The following is a 22,592-nucleotide window of genomic DNA, read 5'->3' as shown; positions in this document are numbered from 1 at the left end:
AAACGCTAGCTAGTCTGTTTACATTCCCAGTGTTAGCAAACGCTAGCTAGTCTGTTTACATTCCCAGTGTTAGCAAACGCTAGCTAATCTGTTTACATTCCCAGTGTTAGCAAACGCTAGCTAGTCTGTTTACGCTAGCTAGTCTGTTTACATTCCCAGTGTTAGCAAACGCTAGCTAATCTGTTTACATTCCCAGTGTTAGCAAACGCTAGCTAGTCTGTTTACGCTAGCTAGTCTGTTTACATTCCCAGTGTTAGCAAACGCTAGCTAGTCTGTTTACATTCCCAGTGTTAGCAAACGCTAGCTAATCTGTTTACATTCCCAGTGTTAGCAAACGCTAGCTAGTCTGTTTACGCTTAGCTAGTCTGTTTACATTCCCAGTGTTAGCAAACGCTAGCTAATCTGTTTACATTCCCAGTGTTAGCAAACGCTAGCTAGTCTGTTTACGCTAGCTAGTCTGTTTACATTCCCAGTGTTAGCAAACGCTAGCTAGTCTGTTTACATTCCCAGTGTTAGCAAATGCTAGCTAATCTGTTTACATTCCCAGTGTTAGCAAACGCTAGCTAATCTGTTTACATTCCCAGTGTTAGCAAACGCTAGCTAGTCTGTTTACGCTAGCTAGTCTGTTTACATTCCCAGTGTTAGCAAACGCTAGCTAATCTGTTTACATTCCCAGTGTTAGCAAACGCTAGCTAGTCTGTTTACATTCCCAGTGTTAGCAAACACTAGCTAGTCTGTTTACATTCCCAGTGTTAGCAAACGCTAGCTAGTCTGTTTACATTCCCAGTGTTAGCAAACGCTAGCTAATCTGTTTACATTCCCAGTGTTAGCAAACGCTAGCTAGTCTGTTTACGCTAGCTAGTCTGTTTACATTCCCAGTGTTAGCAAACGCTAGCTAATCTGTTTACATTCCCAGTGTTAGCAAACGCTAGCTAGTCTGTTTACGCTAGCTAGTCTGTTTACATTCCCAGTGTTAGCAAACGCTAGCTAGTCTGTTTACATTCCCAGTGTTAGCAAACGCTAGCTAGTCTGTTTACGCTAGCTAGTCTGTTTACATTCCCAGTGTTAGCAAACGCTAGCTAGTCTGTTTACATTCCCAGTGTTAGCAAAAGCTAGCTAGTCTGTTTTACATTCCCAGTGTTAGCAAACGCTAGCTTGTCTGTTTACATTCCCAGTGTTAGCAAACGCTAGCTAGTCTGTTTAAATTCCCAGTGTTAGCAAAAGCTAGCTAGTCTGTTTTACATTCCCAGTGTTAGCAAACGCTAGCTAGTCTGTTTACATTCCCAGTGTTAGCAAACGCTAGCTAGTCTGTTTACATTCCCATTTTTAGCAAACGCTAGCTAGTCTGTTTACATTCCCAGTGTTAGCAAACGCTAGCTAGTCTGTTTACATTCCCAGTGTTAGCAAACGCTAGCTAGTCTGTTTACATTCCCATTGTTAGCAAACGCTAGCTAGTCTGTTTACATTCCCAGTGTTAGCAAACGCTAGCTAGTCTGTTTACGCTAGCTAGTCTGTTTACATTCCCAGTGTTAGCAAACGCTAGCTAGTCTGTTTACATTCCCAGTGTTAGCAAACGCTAGCTAGTCTGTTTACATTCCCAGTGTTAGCAAACGCTAGCTAATCTGTTTACATTCCCAGTGTTAGCAAACGCTAGCTAGTCTGTTTACACTAGCTAGTCTGTTTACATTCCCAGTGTTAGCTAATGCTAGCGAGTCTGTTAACATGAATATTTACACGCCTCCAAGCACAGACGTCACACTTTAAATCCTACCTGTTGCCTTTCACCATCCACGTATTTAACTGCTGTTGCATCCATTGACATGCTATCTCCTTTTCCCTCTTTCTTCTTTCCCTCTCGTATATATACGACTCGTCAAGTCGTCTGAACTCAGAGGACTCCGAGCTCACTTTCAAAGATGGCTACGTCGTGCATCACACGTAGTAAACATTTGGTTTTCTACAATTTTAAGCACTTTTGTCGTTGTTGTAACCAAATGAAGAAGTGGTACACATAGTGTGGTGGAAGTTTTCCTTGAAGCAGCAGCGTTAGTGATATTCATGATAAAATCAAAACGAATAACGACTGTTTGAGAATTGAACCAGAGTTTGGTCTTTGAGTATTTATTTACATTTGCAAATGGAGAAAACAGTTTCAAAGGTACGCACAACTGAAAATGTCTTTCTAACCTAAAATCTAAACATCAAAACATCATATAGTGAAGACCTCTGTTAAGCCCCCCCTCTAAATGTATCTCTTAGCATGGCCATAGTTGAAGAGAGGACATCATTAACAGTCACACCATTGTCTCACCTTCCCCTCTGCTCTCTGTTCCTAACACTTTTATCTCAGGAGACAGAAACCTACGTAGTTCTCACTGTCGTAAACAGTCATCGGCCTTCTCCTCTTCTATCTAAGCAAAAAGTCAACAATGTGAGGAGCTTCAAGCTAGTAAAACTAGACACGGATGTGGCGTCACACTCGAGCTACTAGTCGCGATTACAAGACAAAAAGAACGCACCATTAGTTGAGGGGTTTTATGGTTGTTACGTTCTCTATTTTTATTTGAATTTGCATTGCATTTGTATTGTGACTTCTTGTGTTGTATTGCATTTTATTGTTAGTGGTCCCCTAATACTGTATCTGAAGTCTCTTTTATATAGACCTTAGTGGTCCTCTAATACTGTATCTGAAGTCTCTTTTATATAGACCTTAGTGGTCCCCTAATACTGTATCTGAAGTCTCTTTTATATAGACCTTAGTGGTCCCCTAATACTGTATCTGAAGTCTCTTTTATATAGACCTTAGTGGTCCCCTAATACTGTATCTGAAGTCTCTTTTATATAGACCTTAGTGGTCCCCTAATACTGTATCTGAAGTCTCTTTTATATAGACCTTAGTGGTCCCTTAATACTGGGCCAAATTCTCTGGGTGAGCAAAGCAGAGAAAGGGGAGGTAACCTTTCCCCTTATGACCTCATAAAGAGAAGATTCCTGATTGGCCCATCTGAGCTTTCATTTTCTCAAAGGCAGACCAGGATACCCAGGGCTCGGTTTACACCTGTCACCATTTCTAGCCACTGGGGGACCATAGGCAGGCTGGGGGAACGCATAATAATGTTAAAAAACCTCATAAAGGGACATTTTCATGCTATGGGACCTCTTAAAATTGGCGATTCCGTCCTAATTATGCTTTTAAACAAAAGTTTGACTCGGGTACATTCACAAAAACACCATGGGTTACATTTTGGCGAGAGTTACGCTTTAAGGTTCATATTATTTGTGTGGCTCATTGCTATAATGTTAGAAACTGTTTGTATCAGACAGAGAAGTAGAATAACACTGTACAGGCCTGTTTTCCTTTTTATTTTCTTGACTATTTACATTGTAGATTCTCACTGAAGGCATCAAAACTATGAATGAACACATATGGAATTATGTACTTAACAAAAAAGTGTGAAATAACTGAAAACATGTCTTATATTTTAGATTCCTCAAAGTAGTCACCCTTTGCTTTTTTATTAATAAGTGAAATAATTCCACTAATGAACCCTGACAAAGCACACCTGTGAAGGTAAAACCATTTCAGGTGACTACCTCATGAAGCTCATTGAGAGAACACCAAGGGTTTGCAGAGTTATCAAAAAAAGCAAAGGGTGGCTACTTTGAAGAATCTAAAATATAAGACATGTTTTCACTTATTTCACACTTTTTTGTTAAGTACATAATTCCATATGTGTTCATTCATAGTTTTGATGCCTTCAGTGAGAATCTACAATGTAAATATTCATGAAAATAAAGAAACACATCGAATGAGAAGGTGTGTCCAAACTTGTCCTACTGTAGACAGGTTTGAGTTGATTGTGGTTTTTCCTACTGTAGACAGGTTTGTCCTACTGTAGACAGGTTTGTCCTACTGTAGACAGGCTGGCGTTATGATGCCATAAACTCAGACACCTCTCAGTAGCGTTGGGTCCTCGAGGACTTCTTCCATAAATAGCCAGGCGGAGTGAGGAGAGGGCTGAGGGGAGAAATGCCCTTCTGAGTTCCTGAAACGGCACTAATCTCCCTCTCGGTCTCCTCCCCTCCTCCTCCCCTTTTCTGTGTTTTCTCTTCCTAAACAGTTTAAGTCCTTGAAACTCTGCATCTGCAATTCGTCAGATTTCATGACTCGTCATTTCTCCGTATCTCCACACGTCTCTATTAGTCACCCAGGACGTCCCACTACTCAACATTACTTTTTGCACTTTACATCCCGCTCCATGTGTACTTGTCTTGATATTATGTCTTATTTGTATAGTTGTATTTTTGTGTATTGTGTTGATATGTGCCTATATGTCAGCTGTGGTCTCTATTGTACAGTATATGTGTCTATATGTCAGCTGTGGTCTCTATTGTACAGTATATGTGTCTATATGTCAGCTGTGGTCTCTATTGTACAGTATATGTGTCTATATGTCAGCTGTGGTCTCTATTGTACAGTTTATGTGTCTATATGTCTGCTGTTGTCCCTATTGTACAGTTTATGTGTCTATATGTCTGCTGTTGTCTCTATTGTACAGTATATGTGTCTATATGTCTGCTGTTGTCTCTATTGTACAGTTTATGTGTCTATATGTCTGCTGTTGTCTCTATTGTACAGTATATGTGTCTATATATTACTATTTGTCTACTGTATGTTTACTATTACATGTCTATTTGTTGAATGCATAGATAGTTAACACCTACCAAAGTCTAATTCTGTGTGTATTTAAGTATACCTGGCCAATAAATCTTATTCTGACTCTGATGTAGCTCTGTACTCTTACATACTTTCACTAAAATGTGCCATGTGTACACTATAGAAACAACAACTGTAAAATCATAGATTAAGGTAGTCTATATATCCACGATGCTCCACTTGCAGGATTGCTCCGTTGCCGCTGGAAATTTCACCAGAAAAATTTCTTTTAGGCTGGATGTGTGTCCCCTTCCTGTGTCTCTGTGTGGGGTTCTAACCTCCGGCTGATTTGTGAGGACTATGGTTAACTGCTCCTCAGATCTCTGCAGGGTAAATCCAGACAGCTAGCTAGACTATCTGTCCAATCTCAGTTTTCTGTTCCACGACTAAAACTACTTTTGAACATACACATGTTCACATGTCCACATGTTTTGTCCACAAAACCAGTTCCTCCCTGAGACTATTTAGCAGAGGCACCGTGGCTCCGTCTGGAGCTTAGCCCCGCCCACGATGATTCTGATTGGTTTACAGAAATGCCAATAAACCAGAGCACGTTGTTCTCCCATCCAGGTATGCTGTGTGGAGTAGACACTCATGCTGAAAACTTCACTCCCCGAGACGCAAGAAGAAAGCAAATGTATATATTTTTACTAAGGAAAATGACAAAAATAGTAACGCACAGTGAAGTAATTTTAATCTGATTACTGGTTTGGAAATAGTAACGTGTTAGATTACTCGTTACTGAAAAAAGTGCTCAGATTACTGGCATCACTGGTTACAGCGTACGTGACGCAGAACGTGACATACTTTAGCTCCGTTTGGTCCCTAAACCTCGCTGTTTACTTATATTTTCAAACGTAAAGATGAGTCCCAATTGCTAACCTGACTCCACCAGATGCATCGCCTCGCATTTGCTCGGCATATCCATCTGGGATCCGTTGGAGACCTTTTAGCTGGTTAGCTGATTGGATAAACCATCTGTCTATCTATCACCTATAGTTGGTGATAGACGGGCCGAATCAACCAATCAGATCAACGAAGCGTATGAAGATACAACCACGAGCCAGGCTACCCCTGCTGCTGCAGGCAAAGCATAGCTCGTTAGCTCAGCAAGCTAGCAACATGTCGGTAAAGGAGATTTGCTGTTTGTGTAACGAGAATTCAGGAATAAAAGTATGTATGCAGCTCGAACAGCATTTTTTCGGGGGGGCAGGGCAGTCTTCTCTATGTCTCTCCAGAGATGTTCATCCACTGACGTAGCTCATCACTCTGACATACTTTCACTAAATGTGCCATGTTTGTAATATACGTTTCCCATTAGAAATAAGAATTTTGTAAATCATTAAGCGGTTGAACTGCTCCTTTGTTTGGACTGTTACGATCTCGCCATCCGAAAAAACGTGCTCTCATAAAACACCAACAGCTGTTTAAAGTAACTGTAATAGTACGAAGCACATTAGCGCAGACTTTCTCCTTACTGCAGTTGATAAAACTGTGACACATTCACTGTCCTGTCTCGGAATGAGGTCTCTTTACTCATGAGCTCCATGTGAGACTCTGTAAAACTACCCAGAAGCCTCAGTGTCTGATTAATTCGGAGCCAATGTAAACTGTGAAGCCCACCAAGCAGTAAATAATGTGACTGCAGTCTCTTATTTTAACTGTGAGGGATTCCTCTTTCACAAGCCATTACATCTCCGTCCCTCTCGCAGTCGGCTCAGGCCCTTCCCAGCTCCCATCATGCCCAAATAAAGTGTCCAAATTCCTTGTGTGTGCTTCTTCTTCTCGCTGTGAAATGTTTATAAGACCCTCGCTTTGTGTGTGTGTGTGTGTGTGTGTGTGTGTGTGTGTGTGTGTGTGTGTGCCTAAATGAGCATGCCTTGTGCAAATCTTTCTGTGCAGAATTCAATAGTCCAACAGGCTGTTTATGGTGATCTGCTGTGCTTTGATAGCACAGTCTGTAGGCTGTTCTCAGGAGCCATTCATACATAGAGCTATACAAAGTAATGAGCTGTAATTTGTATGTATTCCACATATTTACTAATGAGACTGTCCTCTACTCTCAGAAAACAAGTACAAAACAGTACCTTTAGGTCAAGGTCAGGGTAAACTTTATTATCCCACAAGGGGAAATTCATGTGGTCATTCATTTTGCACTCTTGTCACAACATATTCTCTAAACATGTAGACACCCCAGACAAACCAATAAACATGTATATAACAAAACAGTAACCGTACAATGGGAATGACAATAACAGAAGTCAACAATCACAATACAAAAAATAAACAATACTACAGAAATGACAAAGTTAAAGTGCCAGTGCGGGATCAAAGTACTTGCGATGTGCATGGTCATTATACAGTCTGATCGCTGTAGGCACAAATGATTTATTGTACCTTTCCGTTTTAATTCTCTGTTGTAAAATTCTACCAGTTGACCTATTACTTCTCATGAATTTATGATGAAGAGGGTGAGTGGGGTCATTAAGGATTTGGTCGGTCTTTTTTAGGATAAACTCATTATACAGCTGAGTTGCCGACACCTGGTAAAGTCCTATGACCCCACCGGCCATCTTGATCATACGCTGCAGTCTCCTTTGGTCCTTAACATGCATGTTACCAAACACGCAGATAAGGCCAAAGGACAGAACACTCTGGAGAATACTTTTATAAAACATTACAAGGATGTGTCTGTCTAGTCTAAAAGTGTTTAGTTTCCTAAGGAACAACATCCGCTGGTGCATTTTCTTAGTTTTATTCAATGCACAGTCATTAAAAATTAATTTAGAGTCAATTTCAACTCCCAAATATTTGTAGGTTGAGACTCTCTCTACAAGTTCACCATGATATCATGACTTTAGGTAAACCAGGGGTGTCAAACTCATTGTCACTATCGGCCACACTTAGAAAATGAGAATCACATTGAGGGCCAGACATGTTTAGTTTATTGACGTGCTTTTATTTAATTGAAAGTCAAAAACTGTTGACTGTATTGTTGCATATTGTCTCATACAGCTTTGTCACTTACAGTTTGGTCAACAAAAGTCAGCAAAGACGTTCCTTCGTAGAGTTTTAGCAAATTTCTGAATGTCAAAGTCGGCAAATCTGCCGAATTCTGTTTTGAGTGTCTCGTAATTACAGTTTGAAAACAGTTTGGCCCGATCCCAAAGTGAGCCCTGAGGACTCCCAGACTGAACTGATGTCAGGTGCTAAGTGAGTGAGTGTGTGAGGCCACATGGGCTCAGATCAAGGGGGGTAAGCTTCACTTCAGACCTCGAACCTCCTATGGCGCCATTTTGTTGCTAATTGGCAATCACCTCCCGTTAGCATCCCATTGACTCCCATTCATTCTGACGTCACTTTGACAGAGAATAACTTTACATCTGAAGCGTTTAAAGACTCTATTTCTCCGTTGTTTATTTCTAAAGAAACACGACAATGTATAAAAGGCTCCATTACCTTGTAGCTCACGTTATGGCTCCGTAGCAGACGCTTTTATAACAATAGGCTAACGATTGGGTCATAACCACGAGACTTACTGTCACACAGTAGAGGAATTACCGTATAGTACAGGAGAAGCTCACAGGCAGTTTGGACTTCCATTATCTGTTTAGGTTTAATTACTAATGTTAACTAGCATGTTAGTGATCAATAATTACTAATGTTAACTAGCATGTTAGTGATCAGTAATTACTAATGTTAACTAGCATGTTAGTGATCAGTAATTACTAATGTTAACTAGCATGTTAGTGATCAGTAATTACTAATGTTAACTAGCATGTAAGTGATCAGTAATTACCTGTGTCTATGTTATCTCCTTACATATACCTACACTCTCCGTCTCTGTAAGATTGGGAATGATTGAGATTTCTCTCTCACAGCTACCAGAAGACTTCACACTTTCAGACAGGTTGATCAGTAACACTCAGCCAGCACCGGGAAAGAGACTTCTGATATCCTCCACTGGTCTCAGACCAGAGGCTCAATCTGCTGGTCCATTCTTATACACTATCTATGGCTCAGATAGGTAGAAATGGGATCGGGACAGCACTTCACCAGATCACACGTTACCTCGGCAACGTTTAATAACAACGATGCTGCTGACACTTGCCGGTTTGGGAATTTAAGTTTGGTGCTTTCCACACGGCCGAGGCCCATCAGAGACGACAACAAGCTCTAGTTTTACCAGCTGGACACCAGGCTGGTCTGTCCCGTGGTTGTGTGGTGGTGCTGTTTACCTTTTGTAATGTCCAGATTTCCCTTTTGGTCTCCGCGGTAACCTTCACAACGCTTTGAACTCTGGGTAATTCCCTTTTGGTGAAGTCTGCATCGATGCAGCCTCACGGAAAGGGCTCGGTAAGTGCGTACTCAAACACTCTCGCCCTTTGAAATCCAGAGTCCGTGAGTCTGTGAGTCCGGACTTTGGGACTTTTTTGAACCATTTCTTTAGGTTTTTGTCGTCTTTTTTGAGGGATTTTTTTCTCCAAAGTTTTTGTCGCTTTTCCTGCCATTTGACATTGTTATCAAAAGGCGAGTTTTTCCCCCAAAATCTTTTCTCAATACCTGCAGACATGTCCCGGGACCTCCCTGGACAGGTGGAGAGCTCAACCCCTCCCGATGTTGAACCCAAAGTTACACCCGTGAGTTGACAACTGATGGATTAATCTTTGCAGCTCTCCATTACTTCTCTTTCACACTCACTCCATCCTCAACATGACATCATGACTTCACGTTAACACACACGCCCACTTTCTAAAGCCACGAGACGTGTTATTGCAAGGCTACGGTTGGGTTTAGGAAACTCGGGCTCTACACCAATCACAACCGTTGAGGAGGGCTCTACACCAATCACAACCATTGAGGAGGGCTCTACACCAATCACAACCGTTGAGGAGGGCTCTACACCAATCACAACCGTTGAGGAGGGCTCTACTCCAATCACAACCGTTGAGGAGGGCTCTACTCCAATCACAACCGTTGAGGAGGGCTCTACACCAATCACAACCGTTGAGGAGGGCTCTACACCCGTAGTTTGTTGAAGGAAAATTTTTTAACTTTTTCGACACTTTTGTCACTTTTTTTTTTCAAATGCTATAAAAGTGAATAAAACATCCAAATTCAATGAAAGTAGTAGACTGATTATTAATTTAACTTGTGGAGTGTGCTGTAGGGAACCATGCACACACACACACACACACACACACACACACACACACACACACACACACACACACACACACAGTCCAACCAATGCCAAACATGCTGTGTCAGTGTACATTAAAAGAGTTGCAAAGATTCATCAATTAGTTGTCATCTACTGTCCCTCCCCCATTACCACCACTGAGGTGCCCTTGAGCAAGGCCCTAAACCCCCAACCGCTCTAGTGGATTAGTGGCCAGCAGGTCAGACTGTGGTGGTACTGGGGGGCGCATTGCGTATTACGGAGCTGATTTCACACACTGAAATATAGAAATGCATGTTAATCCGAACTATATTCAAACTTAATTAACTGTAGAGTTTTGGGAATATGTGCAAAATAAATAAATGTTTCTTTTTACAACAATGTACCTTTGAGGCACCCCAGTGACAAGCTTCTTTCCTTCTTCGGGTCAAATTTGACCCCGTTTATACAAAAAAAATTATATCAGAAAGTATGGCACGTCAAAATAAGCGCCAGAAATGTAAAAAAAAATAATATATATATATATAAACAACAGGATGTTGGGAAAAGCAATAAAAAAGATGGAAAAAAAGCCTCAAAAAGATCGGAAAAAGCACCCAAAACATTGAAAATCTGACAAAAATTTCAGAAAATCTGACAAAAATGTCAGAAAAAGCACCCAGAACATTGGAAATCTGATAATAACTTCAGAAAAACTGACAAAAATGTCAGAAAAAGAAAAACTCGCCTTTTGATAACAATTTCAAATGGCGACTGACAAAAAGAAAAAGCACCCAGAACATTAAAAAACTGACAAAAACTTCAGAAAAACTCACAAAAACTTCAGAAAAACTCGCCTTTTTATAACAATTTCAAATGGCGGAAAAAGCGAAAAAAAGACAAAAAAAAATTGTCAAAAAAACTCCAAAACAGTCAATAAAAACAAGCGACAAAAACCTTTAAAGACAACTTCACAAAGGCGACAAAAACCTTGAAGCAAAAACGTGGAGAAAATGTCGGAAAACGCGACAAAAACGTCCAAAAAAATAAGCAACAAAAACATATTAAGATAACGTGGCTTTAGGAAGTGGGCGTGTATGTTTACGTGAAGTCATGATGTCATGTTGGATTTAAAGTGCCAGTGTGTAGGCGGCATTAAGGTGGAAAAAGTGACACAGATTTCTTTTTATTCTTCATCTTTTTATATATATACACATACAGTACAGGCCCACGTTAGGACCCACCTTCTCATTCAATGTGTTTCCTTTTTATTTTCATGACTATTTACATTGTAGATTCTCACTGAAGGCATCAAAACTATGAATGAACACATATGGAATTATGTACTTAACAAGAAAGTGTGAAATAACTGAAAACATGTCTTATATTTTAGATTCTTCAAAGTAGCCACCCTTTTCTTTTTTTGATAACTCTGCAAACCCTTGGTGTTCTCTCAATGAGCTTCATGAGGTAGTCACCTGAAATGGTTTTACCTTCACAGGTGTGCTTTGTCAGGGTTCATTAGTGGAATTATTTCCCTTATTAATAAAAAAAGCAAAGTCATTTTTTTAAATTGATGAATATTCGGTTTTCTTTCAGACCATTTACATTTATAGATATAAAATATTCCAAATAAAATTCAAAATTCAAAATGAAGACATGGTATTTATCCAAATTATTTCCCATTAAGTATAAAATAATGTCTACACTTTGTAATTTAATCCTAGAGCCACAAAATACATCAAAAAATACACATTACATACACATACCACATCAATCCAGAACAATCTGACATTCAAAACATTTCATTTTAACATCTAATACCCGAGCGGTGACATCACTCCCACCAATGAGGAGGCTGCGTCCGGATTGGACGTCGGCGCCAGCCAATCAGAGAGCACACACATGGGAAGAGTTTAAAACAGATTCAGGAAAGTGTCGGAAAGTTGTCCGAAAGCCTCACGAGCAGGTCCGAGCACGAGGAGGGAGAATCCTTAGAAATAAAAGAGACCGCCGCGGATCTTTTTTGGGGACTTTTGTGTGTGTTTTTCCCGCCACGGACTGAGATCTGTTACCTGTTAGTCCTCCATCTTTAAAGCTCCATCAGCTGTGCTGTGAACACTGACGGCATGTCGACGCATTTCAGGAGCGGACCAGCCTTCGGGCTCTCTGCAGAGGTCAAGAGTAAGGTAGGTCCTGGGACTGCTGGGGTCTCAGGGGTTGTAGTGGGTATAGCCTACTCTACTGTATATTGGCCTATATATATATATATGGGCCAATATATGGGGGTCTGGGTGTCCTCCCCCAGCGAAGTTTTGAGCGTCAGCAACTTCATTTTGGTTGCATTTGGATACGCACCAATTTACGGTGGAAATCCCTTTATGTAGCCTATGCGAAGAAAAAGAACACAGATGACAATTCAAAATATATCAGACCTATAATGTAAAGTATGTTGTTGTGTGTCATTGGGTATTTCTAAGTGGGTATATGGAGATCCTGGAGCTTTCTTAGTGCGTATACTGCGTTTACCTGCGTATTACAGAGACTACACTGCTGGTTCAGGGACTGTTGGTTATTTATTTAGCCCTAATAAGGGACCTCCGGTGGTGCATTCCATACATAGCTTACCGAATGGTCCATTACATCTTTGTTTGGTCTCTAAAATGCCAAAAAATTGTGAATAATGTGGATCAGTGTTTCCCAAAAAGCCCAAGATGACGTCCTCAAATGTCTCGTTTTGTCCCAAACTCAAAATATTCAGTTTCCTGTCCCAGAAGAGAGAAGACACTAGAATATATTCACATTTAAGGAGCTGGAATCAAACAATTATTACCTTTTTGGGGGGCATTTCTGCCTTTTTATTAGAGAAGAAAGCTGAGATACGAAAGGGGGAAAACCATCACAGGTCGGACTCTAATCCTCGACCGTCTGCGTCGAGGAACAAGCCTCTGCACATGTGCGCCTGCTCTACCAACGGAGCTCACCGGCCACAGAGAATATTCACATTTAACAAGCTGGAATCAGCGATTTTTGACCCTTTTTTTTCAGCCTCTTGTTTTTCTTTCTTAATGTTTCAAAATATTCAGTTTCCTGTCCCAGAGGAAAGACGCTAGAACAATGTTCAACATTTAACACGCTGAAACTTTTACTTTCTTTAAATAGAAACCGTAGCTATGTTTCCATCCACACGTTTTTATCTGAATTAAGTGATATCGAATGAAAAATGCCGTCATGGAAACGGTAAAATTCGATTGAATTTCATGAATATCGACTCAAAGGAAATACGTTCGGTCTCATCTGAGTTTCTTAGTCGATATATACGGCTTACACCAGGGGGGTCAAACTCATTCTCACTGGGGGGCCACACTGGAACGAGAGGATCCCACCAAGGGCCAGATATGGAGAGCTTGTTGACGTGCTTTTGTCACTTTTATTAAACATTTTGTAGCTTTTTTTTTTTTTTTTACAAATTTTTGTTTCCGATATTTTTGTGCATTTCTCAGACATTTGTCACCTTTTTGTAAATCTGTTGCTTTTTTCGACATTTTTGTAGACATGAAGCCCTACAAAGCAAATTTGTACGCACTGAATGATGTAAACAGTGAGAGTGATAGATTCCTGAAGTGGAGAGTGTTTTTATGATGTGAGTGAAGTAATGCTTTCATGTATTATTGTGTATATATTTTATGAATTTTTGTAACATCAACCTGTCCAGGGACTGTGGGTGGAAATTAGCATTTTCTGCTATAACCTGGCACATTATATATATATATATATATATATATATATATATATATATATATATATATATATATATATATATACATACATACATACATACATACATACATACATACATACATACTATACACATATACACATACACATACAGAAGTCATCAAAAGAGTTCCTTCTGGGGGAATTTTGGAGTCTCCGAGTCGGCAAATCTGCTAAATTCTGCTTTGAATGTCAGTTTGGCTTTGGTTTGGCGCACAACTAGGAGGGCCAACATGTATTGTGAACCCAAACTGATATACGGGCCGGATCTAAATCTGCAAGGCAGAGTTTGACACATGTGGCTTATGCGATAAACGCTGATGGAAACGAATAAATAATGAATTGCAATTAAGTTTCAGGTCATTTTATGGTCTCAACCCGCCACAAAACAAAGAAGTTGTAGTCCATTTCCGTCCAGTATTTCCTCTCTGTTAGCACACATGACGGGCGTCAACAAAGACAGATGGAAGTGGACGAATGAGGAGACGAGAGACTTTTTGAATTTAATCTACGAGCAACATATAACTGCTATTTTGTACAGGAATAATCTGAGAAATGTGCATCTGCATCATCGTAGCAATGTGTTGATAGCATCGTTTTTTCTTATTATAGCTCAATATGTCACTCAGCTGGCACATCAGCACTATTACAGCTTCATATGTTGCTATCAGTTGTCGTTAAGTTACATAAACAAAAAAAGAGCTTTTCTTTTTTCCCCTCGCCAAAATTCAGCCAAACGTTGGAGCGTTATTTAACCTGACATGGATTCCTAGCTCGTCTAGTTTCATCTGATACCCAAAATCCATTTGTTTTAAACCCAGCCCTGGTATATAAACGGTACTATACTATATAATTAATATATAAACAGTACTATACTATATAATTGGTATATAAACCGTACTATCATATATAATTAGTATAAATCAATCTCAAAGTTGTGTTGATGTTCTTATTACTGTTTATTGTGCAATGACAGAATATTTGGACAACTTCTAATGTAAATGAAGCCAATTTGAGAGCGAGATGCACTAACTTCCTAGCCTGACGTGGTCCTACTCAGATTCTAGTCAGAATGTGAGTCTGAAACCGATCCGTTGGGCTGTGATTATGGGGCGTGTTCCAACCGAACCAGGAGAAAAAAATGCCTCTGCATTCATTGGATAGACCTCCAACCAATCAGAGCAACGGAACTCAACACTGTGTATCGTCTCCATAGCAAACACTCTTTGCACAATGCATTCGTTCTAACCTGGTTCTAACTTCCGACTTTTAGACTTTTTTTAGACCATATAACTCTCTCTCTCTCCACTCTCTCTCTGTCTGTCCACCATATAACACTCTCTCTCTTCAGTCTCTCTCTATGTCTCTCCACCATATAACACTCTCTCTCTTCAGTCTCTCTCTATGTCTCTCCACCATATAACTCTCTCTCTCTTCAGTCTCTCTCTATGTCTCTCCACCATATAACTCTCAATCTCTTCAGTCTCTCTCTATGTCTCTCCACCATATAACACTCTCTCTCTTCAGTCTCTCTCTATGTCTCTCCACCATATAACTCTCTCTCTTCAGTCTCTCTCTATGTCTCTCCACCATATAACTCTCTCTCTCTCTTCAGTCTCTCTCTATGTCTCTCCACCATATAACTCTCTCTCTCTTCAGTCTCTCTCTATGTCTCTCCACCATATAACTCTCTCTCTCTCCAGTCTCTCTCTATGTCTCTCCACCATATAACTCTCTCTCTCTTCAGTCTCTCTCTATGTCTCTCCACCATATAACTCTCTCTCTCTCTTCAGTCTCTCTCTATGTCTCTCCACCATATAACTCTCTCTCTTCAGTCTCTCTCTATGTCTCTCCACCATATAACTCTCTCTCTCCAGTCTCTCTCTATGTCTCTCCACCATATAACACTCTCTCTCTCTTCAGTCTCTCTCTATGTCTCTCCACCATATAACTCTCTCTCTTCAGTCTCTCTCTATGTCTCTCCACCATATAACAATCTCTCTCTCCAGTCTCTCTCTATGTCTCTCCACCATATAACACTCTCTCTCCAGTCTCTCTCTATGTCTCTCCACCATATAACTCTCTCTCTCTTCAGTCTCTCTCTGTCTCTCCACCATATAACACTCTCTCTCTTCAGTCTCTCTCTATGTCTCTCCACCATATAACTCTCTCTCTCTCTTCAGTCTCTCTCTATGTCTCTCCACCATATAACTCTCTCTCTTCAGTCTCTCTCTATGTCTCTCCACCATATAACTCTCTCTCTCTCCAGTCTCTCTCTATGTCTCTCCACCATATAACTCTCTCTCTCTTCAGTCTCTCTCTATATCTGTCCACCATATAACTCTCTCTCTCCAGTCTCTCTCTATGTCTCTCCACCATATAACACTCTCTCTCTTCAGTCTCTCTCTATATCTGTCCACCATATAACGCTCTCTCTCTCCAGTCTCTCTCTATGTCTCTCCACCATATAACACTCTCTCTCTTCAGTCTCTCTCTGTCTCTCCACCATATAACACTCTCTCTCTTCAGTCTCTCTCTATGTCTCTCCACCATATAACACTCTCTCTCTTCAGTCTCTCTCTATGTCTCTCCACCATATAACTCTCTCTCTCTCCAGTCTCTCTCTATGTCTCTCCACCATATAACACTCTCTCTCTTCAGTCTCTCTCTATGTCTCTCCACCATATAACACTCTCTCTCTCCAGTCTCTCTCTGTCTCTCCACCATATAACACTCTCTCTCTTCAGTCTCTCTCTGTCTCTCCACCATATAACACTCTCTCTCTTCAGTCTCTCTCTATGTCTCTCCACCATATAACTCTCTCTCTCTCTTCAGTCTCTCTCTATGTCTCTCCACCATATAACTCTCTCTCTTCAGTCTCTCTCTATGTCTCTCCACCATATAACTCTCTCTCTCTCTTCAGTCTCTCTCTATGTCTCTCCACCATATAACTCTCTCTCTCTCCAGTCTCTCTCTAAGTCTCTCCACCATATAACACTCTCTCTCTTCAGTCTCTCTCTATATCTGTCCACCATATAACGCTCTCTCTCTCCAGTCTCTCTCTATGTCTCTCCACCATATAACACTCTCTCTCTTCAGTCTCTCTCTGTCTCTCCACCATATAACACTCTCTCTCTTCAGTCTCTCTCTATGTCTCTCCACCATATAACTCTCTCTCTCTCTTCAGTCTCTCTCTATGTCTCTCCACCATATAACTCTCTCTTCAGTCTCTCTCTATGTCTCTCCACCATATAACTCTCTCTCTCTTCAGTCTCTCTCTATGTCTCTCCACCATATAACTCTCTCTCTCTTCAGTCTCTCTCTATGTCTCTCCACCATATAACACTCTCTCTCTTCAGTCTCTTTCTATATCTGTCCACCATATAACTCTCTCTCTCTTCAGTCTCTCTCTATGTCTCTCCACCATATAACTCTCTCTCTCTTCAGTCTCTCTCTATGTCTCTCCACCATATAACTCTCTCTCTCTCCAGTCTCTCTCTATCTCTCCACCATATAACTCTCTCTCTCTTCAGTCTCTCTCTATGTCTCTCCACCATATAACTCTCTCTCTCTCCAGTCTCTCTCTATCTCTCCACCATATAACACTCTCTCTCTTCAGTCTCTCTCTATATCTGTCCACCATATAACTCTCTCTCTTCAGTCTCTCTCTATGTCTCTCCACCATATAACTATCTCTCTCTTCAGTCTCTCTCTATATCTGTCCACCATATAACTATCTCTCTCTTCAGTCTCTCTCTATATCTGTCCACCATATAACTCTCTCTCTCTCCAGTCTCTCTCTATGTCTCTCCACCATATAACACTCTCTCTCTTCAGTCTCTCTCTATATCTGTCCACCATATAACACTCTCTCTCTTCAGTCTCTCTCTATGTCTCTCCACCATATAACGCTACTGTACTTTCGGGCAGTTGTTGAGGCTCCTCCGCTGAGGATTTTAAAATGAATGCGCTGTCGATATCTTCGGTAACAGACGCGATGGTGGAATCTACACATCTCAACAAATCCAACCCAAGCGTTCTTTGGTGACGTGATTGATTCTGTTACTGTTGATCATCTTTCCGACAATCTGATTGGTCCGAACAGATCCTGTTCGGGCAATAATTGCTTCTCAACGGAGCGACTCCAGACCGAACTTCCCGACCTCGAATTTTGTGGGCGGGGCTAAGTTCGGCTGGCATCCGGGCTACTAACTTACTATAATAATTAGAAATATGACTCAGGATAATTATAGCAGTGGGTATAATAGAATGACATGATTAACAGTCACATTAAAGGAGAATTTCGGTGGATTTCAACCAATAGCTCTGTTGTTTTTAAATGTGGAGTGCTGTCAGTAGCGAGAAACTAAACCAATGGGTGTTGCCCACACCGTGTTATCCTCCTGCTAGCGTTAGCACCCAGGAGGCTGAAACAGGGCAAGTTTGAAATGTGCTTTTAGCCTCTTAACATGTTGGAGGTTAGAGTTGGGCATCGTTTGGATTTTAACGATTCTGATTCCAATTCAGATTCTTCCTTTAGATTTCGGTTCTTATCGATTCCGATTCTTTGAGGGGTGGAGTTGAAACGGGTCACGTGCTTATTTCACAAATAAGAGGAAAGTTTTATTTTGATTCAAAAGGCGGGTTGCAGTGTGACGGGGCTTTTTCAACCCAAAATAAAGCCCCACTAGAGCACCACTTACTGAGCTCCATGGCTGCAACACAACAAGCACCTGCGGAAACCCAAACTTGCGCATGTTAAATTGGAAAGTGATGATCGGATTTGAAACCAAATCCTCCAAACGATTCCAATAAAGAAACGATTCCGATGGAATCGTAATTTTTTTGAAACGACTCCGATTTAGGAATCGGTTCTCGATGCCCAACCCTATTGGAGATGTCATTCCAAGTGCCTACCCATGTGTAGTGGTTCCTTCTGAGCGAACACCGTGAATCTGACTGCAGTAGATGTGACCGAAATGCATCAAAGTTGTGTTGATTCAGCTCTGTTTAGTTCCTGTGTTGAGATGTCTACAAACTACAACACAGAAAAGAGATCCAAAAATATGTATTAATTTAATGACTAAATAAGCTAGTGTCTCCAAACTTACCTCAATTATAACTTGTCTCCTGCTAGTTGTACTACAGTACTTACTTTTTAAAAAATAAGCATATGCCTATTTATGAAAATATCTTTGTTAGTTTTTCTCGCTACTGATAGCACTCCAAATTTACAAAATAACATGTTGACATCTAGTGTCTTCTCTCCTCTGGGACAGTAAATTGAATATCTTTGAGTTGGGGACCAAACAAGACATTTGAGGACATCATCTTGGGCTTTTTGGGAAACTATGATCCACATTTTTTATTATTTTCTAGACCAAATAGTCTCCCATGTCCAGCTCTATGTCCACAGCGCTGTGGAGGAAGGTCTGGCTACACCACAGATGCATTCTGGTAGCCTAGAAATCTAGACGCACCCTAGTGGCAGCAAATGTAAGTTGCAGCCAGGGTCGTCTTGCTAGCCTGGTGAGCCCGTCCTGATCTGGTGAGCTCCAGTTCTCTGGCATCTTGAGATGGAGAAAATTTGGAGCCGTTCGCCAAATGACCGACCAATCAGCGTTGGTTTTGAGGCGAGTTTAGGTGGTGACCCAACGAGAAGCGACTGTTCAGTCCAAACAACGTGGAGGCTTCCACGGAGGAGATGAGCGTAGCTATCGCAGCGAGTTTTATCTGAATTAGAAAGTAGTCCTTCATTGAAAGAAGAGCTAAAAAAAAAAAAACAGCACTGGAGGCTTTTCTCGGAGGAAAAGAGGTTTCTGCTCTTCGGCAAGAGGTTTGATCTGATTGGTTGATTTGGCCCGTCTATCACCAACTATAGGTGGTGATAGACAGATGGTTCATCCAATCAGCTAACCAGGATTTTCGCCCCTTTCCCAAAAGTTCTCCAACGGAAAGTTCCCAGATGGATATGCCGAGCTAATGGGAAGCGATCCATCTGGTGGAGTCAGGTTACAGTCTAGTTACTCTCTGTTGGTTTGCGAGCTGGAAAAACCAAACTCTGGCCGGGCCAATCGCATCGTGTATAGAGTGGGTGGGCGGGGCTTATGGCTGCTGCTGGTGAACAGAGGTCTTCTGGAAGACTTGGAGTTCAGCTTTTCTTTGAGAAAAGAACAAAGAACGGATCTGAAGTCCTTCTTAAAACAGGAAGAAGTGTGCCGGGTTTCGGTATCCAACCCTAGTCACGACATAGTGTTCGTGGGAAATGTAGGATTAGTTCTACAAGCAGTGTTGCAAGGTGAATCTTATGTTTCCAAGCCTAACCCAAAACCGCCCAAATTTTGGACTTGTTGCATTGTTTCTGCAGCCGGCCGGTTCACACAGATGCAGATTTGATCTCTTTCTCATCACCGGCCAGACTGGCTCGATTTCTGCCAGTTCTCATTAATATTAACAACAAGCTAAGCTGTTTGAATCTGATTGGCTAACAGCTAGCCAATGAGAGCCTGGCTGTCAGCATCCTTTACCCAGCCCAACTGGGCGAGCTCATGAATAGTAATGAGCTCAGGCAGTATGATGTCTTGGTCTGTGATGATTGGTCTGATTTCTCTGCTTATTTCTGTTCAGTGGCTAGAGCTGACAGAGGAGGTAGCAGTTCATGTTCACATTCACCACATAACACAAACACACATATGGACCTAAAAAATGCACGTAAAAACGGTTTTGTATGGTAGGGCACCTTTTTTAAAATAGCTTGTAGTATTTTTCCTCCATGTTTTTCCAACATTTTTGTCACTTTTTGTTCAAAGTTCTTTTATCATTTTTTTTCTTCAAATGCTAGAAAATTGGGCTCCCGGTTAGCTCAGTTGGTAGCGCGCTCACCCATATATAGATGTTAACTTCTTAACTTTTTGATAACTCTGCAAACCCTTGGTGTTCTCTCAATGAGCTTCATGAGGTAGTCACCTGAAATGGTTTTACCTTCACAGGTGTGCTTTGTCAGGGTTCATTAGTGGAATTATTTCCCTTATTAATAAAAAAAGCAAAGGGTGGCTACTTTGAAGAATCTAAAATATAAGACATGTTTTCAGTTATTTCACACTTTTTTGTTAAGTTCATAATTCCATATGTGTTCATTCATAGTTTTGATGCCTTCAGTGAGAATCTACAATGTAAATAGTCATGAAAATAAAAAGGAAACACATTGAATGAGAAGGTGGGTCCAAACTTTTGGCCTGTACTATACATACTGTCTATGCCTGTCCGGTGACAGCAGTGGCTGTGTGCAGTGGTGTGAGTCAGAGCCGCTGAAAGCAGCGTGGTATTGTTCCAACTCTCTCATCATCATCATCATTATCGCCCTGCAGGGATGTAGCCTCTTCCCTGAATAGTGCCGTCTCTCGTCAGAGCTTTAATCTCACACCGAGGTGCCCCACACTCCCTGAAAACACACATTCCTTTCATTACTGCCGTGCAGAGCTCTCAGCCTCCTCAGACTAGGACTGTGCAATCAATCTAAATGTTATCGTGATTATGATTTCGGCTCCCAATGGTCACAAAAACAGAATAATCGAGAAACAATTATTTAGCTCATTAAACGTTAAACTAAAGTCAAAGTTAACTCTTATTTTCTCTTGTGTTCTGAATGAAGAAATAAAGTTTAAATAGTTCAAGTATGAAGGCAAATTTCACAGTTTTATGTAACTTTTTCCACTGTTTTTTTAAGTTGCAACATCTTTCCAGAAGTTAACGAGTAATCGTTATTTCAATATTGACCGAAATAATCGTGATTATTTTTTTTTCCTTAATCGAGCAGCCCTATCTCAGCCTCACCGTGGTAGTTACAGCCCGGTCTCACGGCAGTCCGTGAAATGGTCACATTATTTAAAGGTGCTCTGCCACACAAAATCGTTTTTACTTGTATATTTTTAAATGTGTCAGGTCCATATGTGTGTGTGTGTGTTATGTGGTGAATGTGAAGATGAACTGCTACCTCCTCTGTCAGCTCTAGCCACTGAACAGAAATAAGCAGAGAAATCCGACCAATCACAACAGCTGGTCAGTCTGACATCATGCTGCCTGAGCTCATTACTATTCATGAGCTCGCCCAGTTGGGCTGGGTAAAGGATGCTGACAGCCAGGCTCTCACTGGCTAGCTGTTAGCCAATCAGATTCAAACAGCTTAGCTTGTTGAATATTAATGAGAACTCGCAGAAATGGAGCTGAGACTTCCTGCAGGCTTTCTATACCACGCTAGAATGGCTTGAAACAAGGTAACCATGGTTACAGAGTCCATGGTAGACCTTCAGACATCACCACAAAGTCAGGAAATACATCTGGCAGGGCACCTTTTTTAAAGTATTGATTCGTGAACACAAGCACAAATTTTAATGTAATGTATTTCAATGGGACTACTCGAAAAACAAGTCTGAGATTCCCACACTGTCTATGGAGAGTCCACGTTGCACGGCGTTCAACCCTAATTATGCTAACGTTAAGGTGTGGTGTTATTTCGAGCCTTTTTAGTGGTACTTGTTAGTCGAAAAACGAGTCTGAGATTCCCAGACTGTCTGTGGCGTTCGACTAGTCATGACTGGTCTCCAAGATGGCTCCCGCAAGTAAACATGAACGCGACTTTATAATCTAACTTTTTTTTAATCAACTATCTGTATACTTACAATGTTGTCAATGCTTCGGTTCACATGTGGGGACCCTCATTTTGCTAACGTTAAGGTGTAGTGAGCCTTTTTAGTGGTATTAGAGAACGATTTAATTTGAGTGTCCCCATGCCCCAAATACTAGCATTGTAAGCTAACCAGCGGTCCGCGCTAGCCTCGTCAAAGCTCCAAACTCATTCGATTAGCATGAAAACATGTCCCAGAGAGAGAGAGAGCAGGTACACATCAAGTAATAAACTCCTAGGGTTGTTTTGCGCCA

At 41.0% G+C, this 22,592-nt stretch overlaps 1 protein-coding gene across 1 annotated transcript in view; it reads left to right on the top strand.

The window, feature by feature from the left end:
• Positions 1–11,823: 11,823 nt before the first annotated feature.
• cnn1b (calponin 1, basic, smooth muscle, b) overlaps positions 11,824–22,592 on the top strand; it is a 34,453-nt gene continuing 23,684 nt past the window's right edge. Inside the window, exon 1 of the mRNA XM_028599814.1 lies at positions 11,824–12,067. Coding sequence (XP_028455615.1) covers positions 12,008–12,067 — 60 coding nt within the window. The 5' untranslated portion in view covers positions 11,824–12,007. The remainder of the gene's footprint in view (positions 12,068–22,592) is intronic.

Source organism: Perca flavescens, chromosome 15, assembly GCF_004354835.1.
Source record: "Perca flavescens isolate YP-PL-M2 chromosome 15, PFLA_1.0, whole genome shotgun sequence".
Classification (NCBI taxonomy): domain Eukaryota; kingdom Metazoa; phylum Chordata; class Actinopteri; order Perciformes; family Percidae; genus Perca; species Perca flavescens.
The sequence above is the reverse complement of the archived record's forward strand: the minus strand, read 5'-3'. Positions and strand labels throughout refer to the sequence as shown.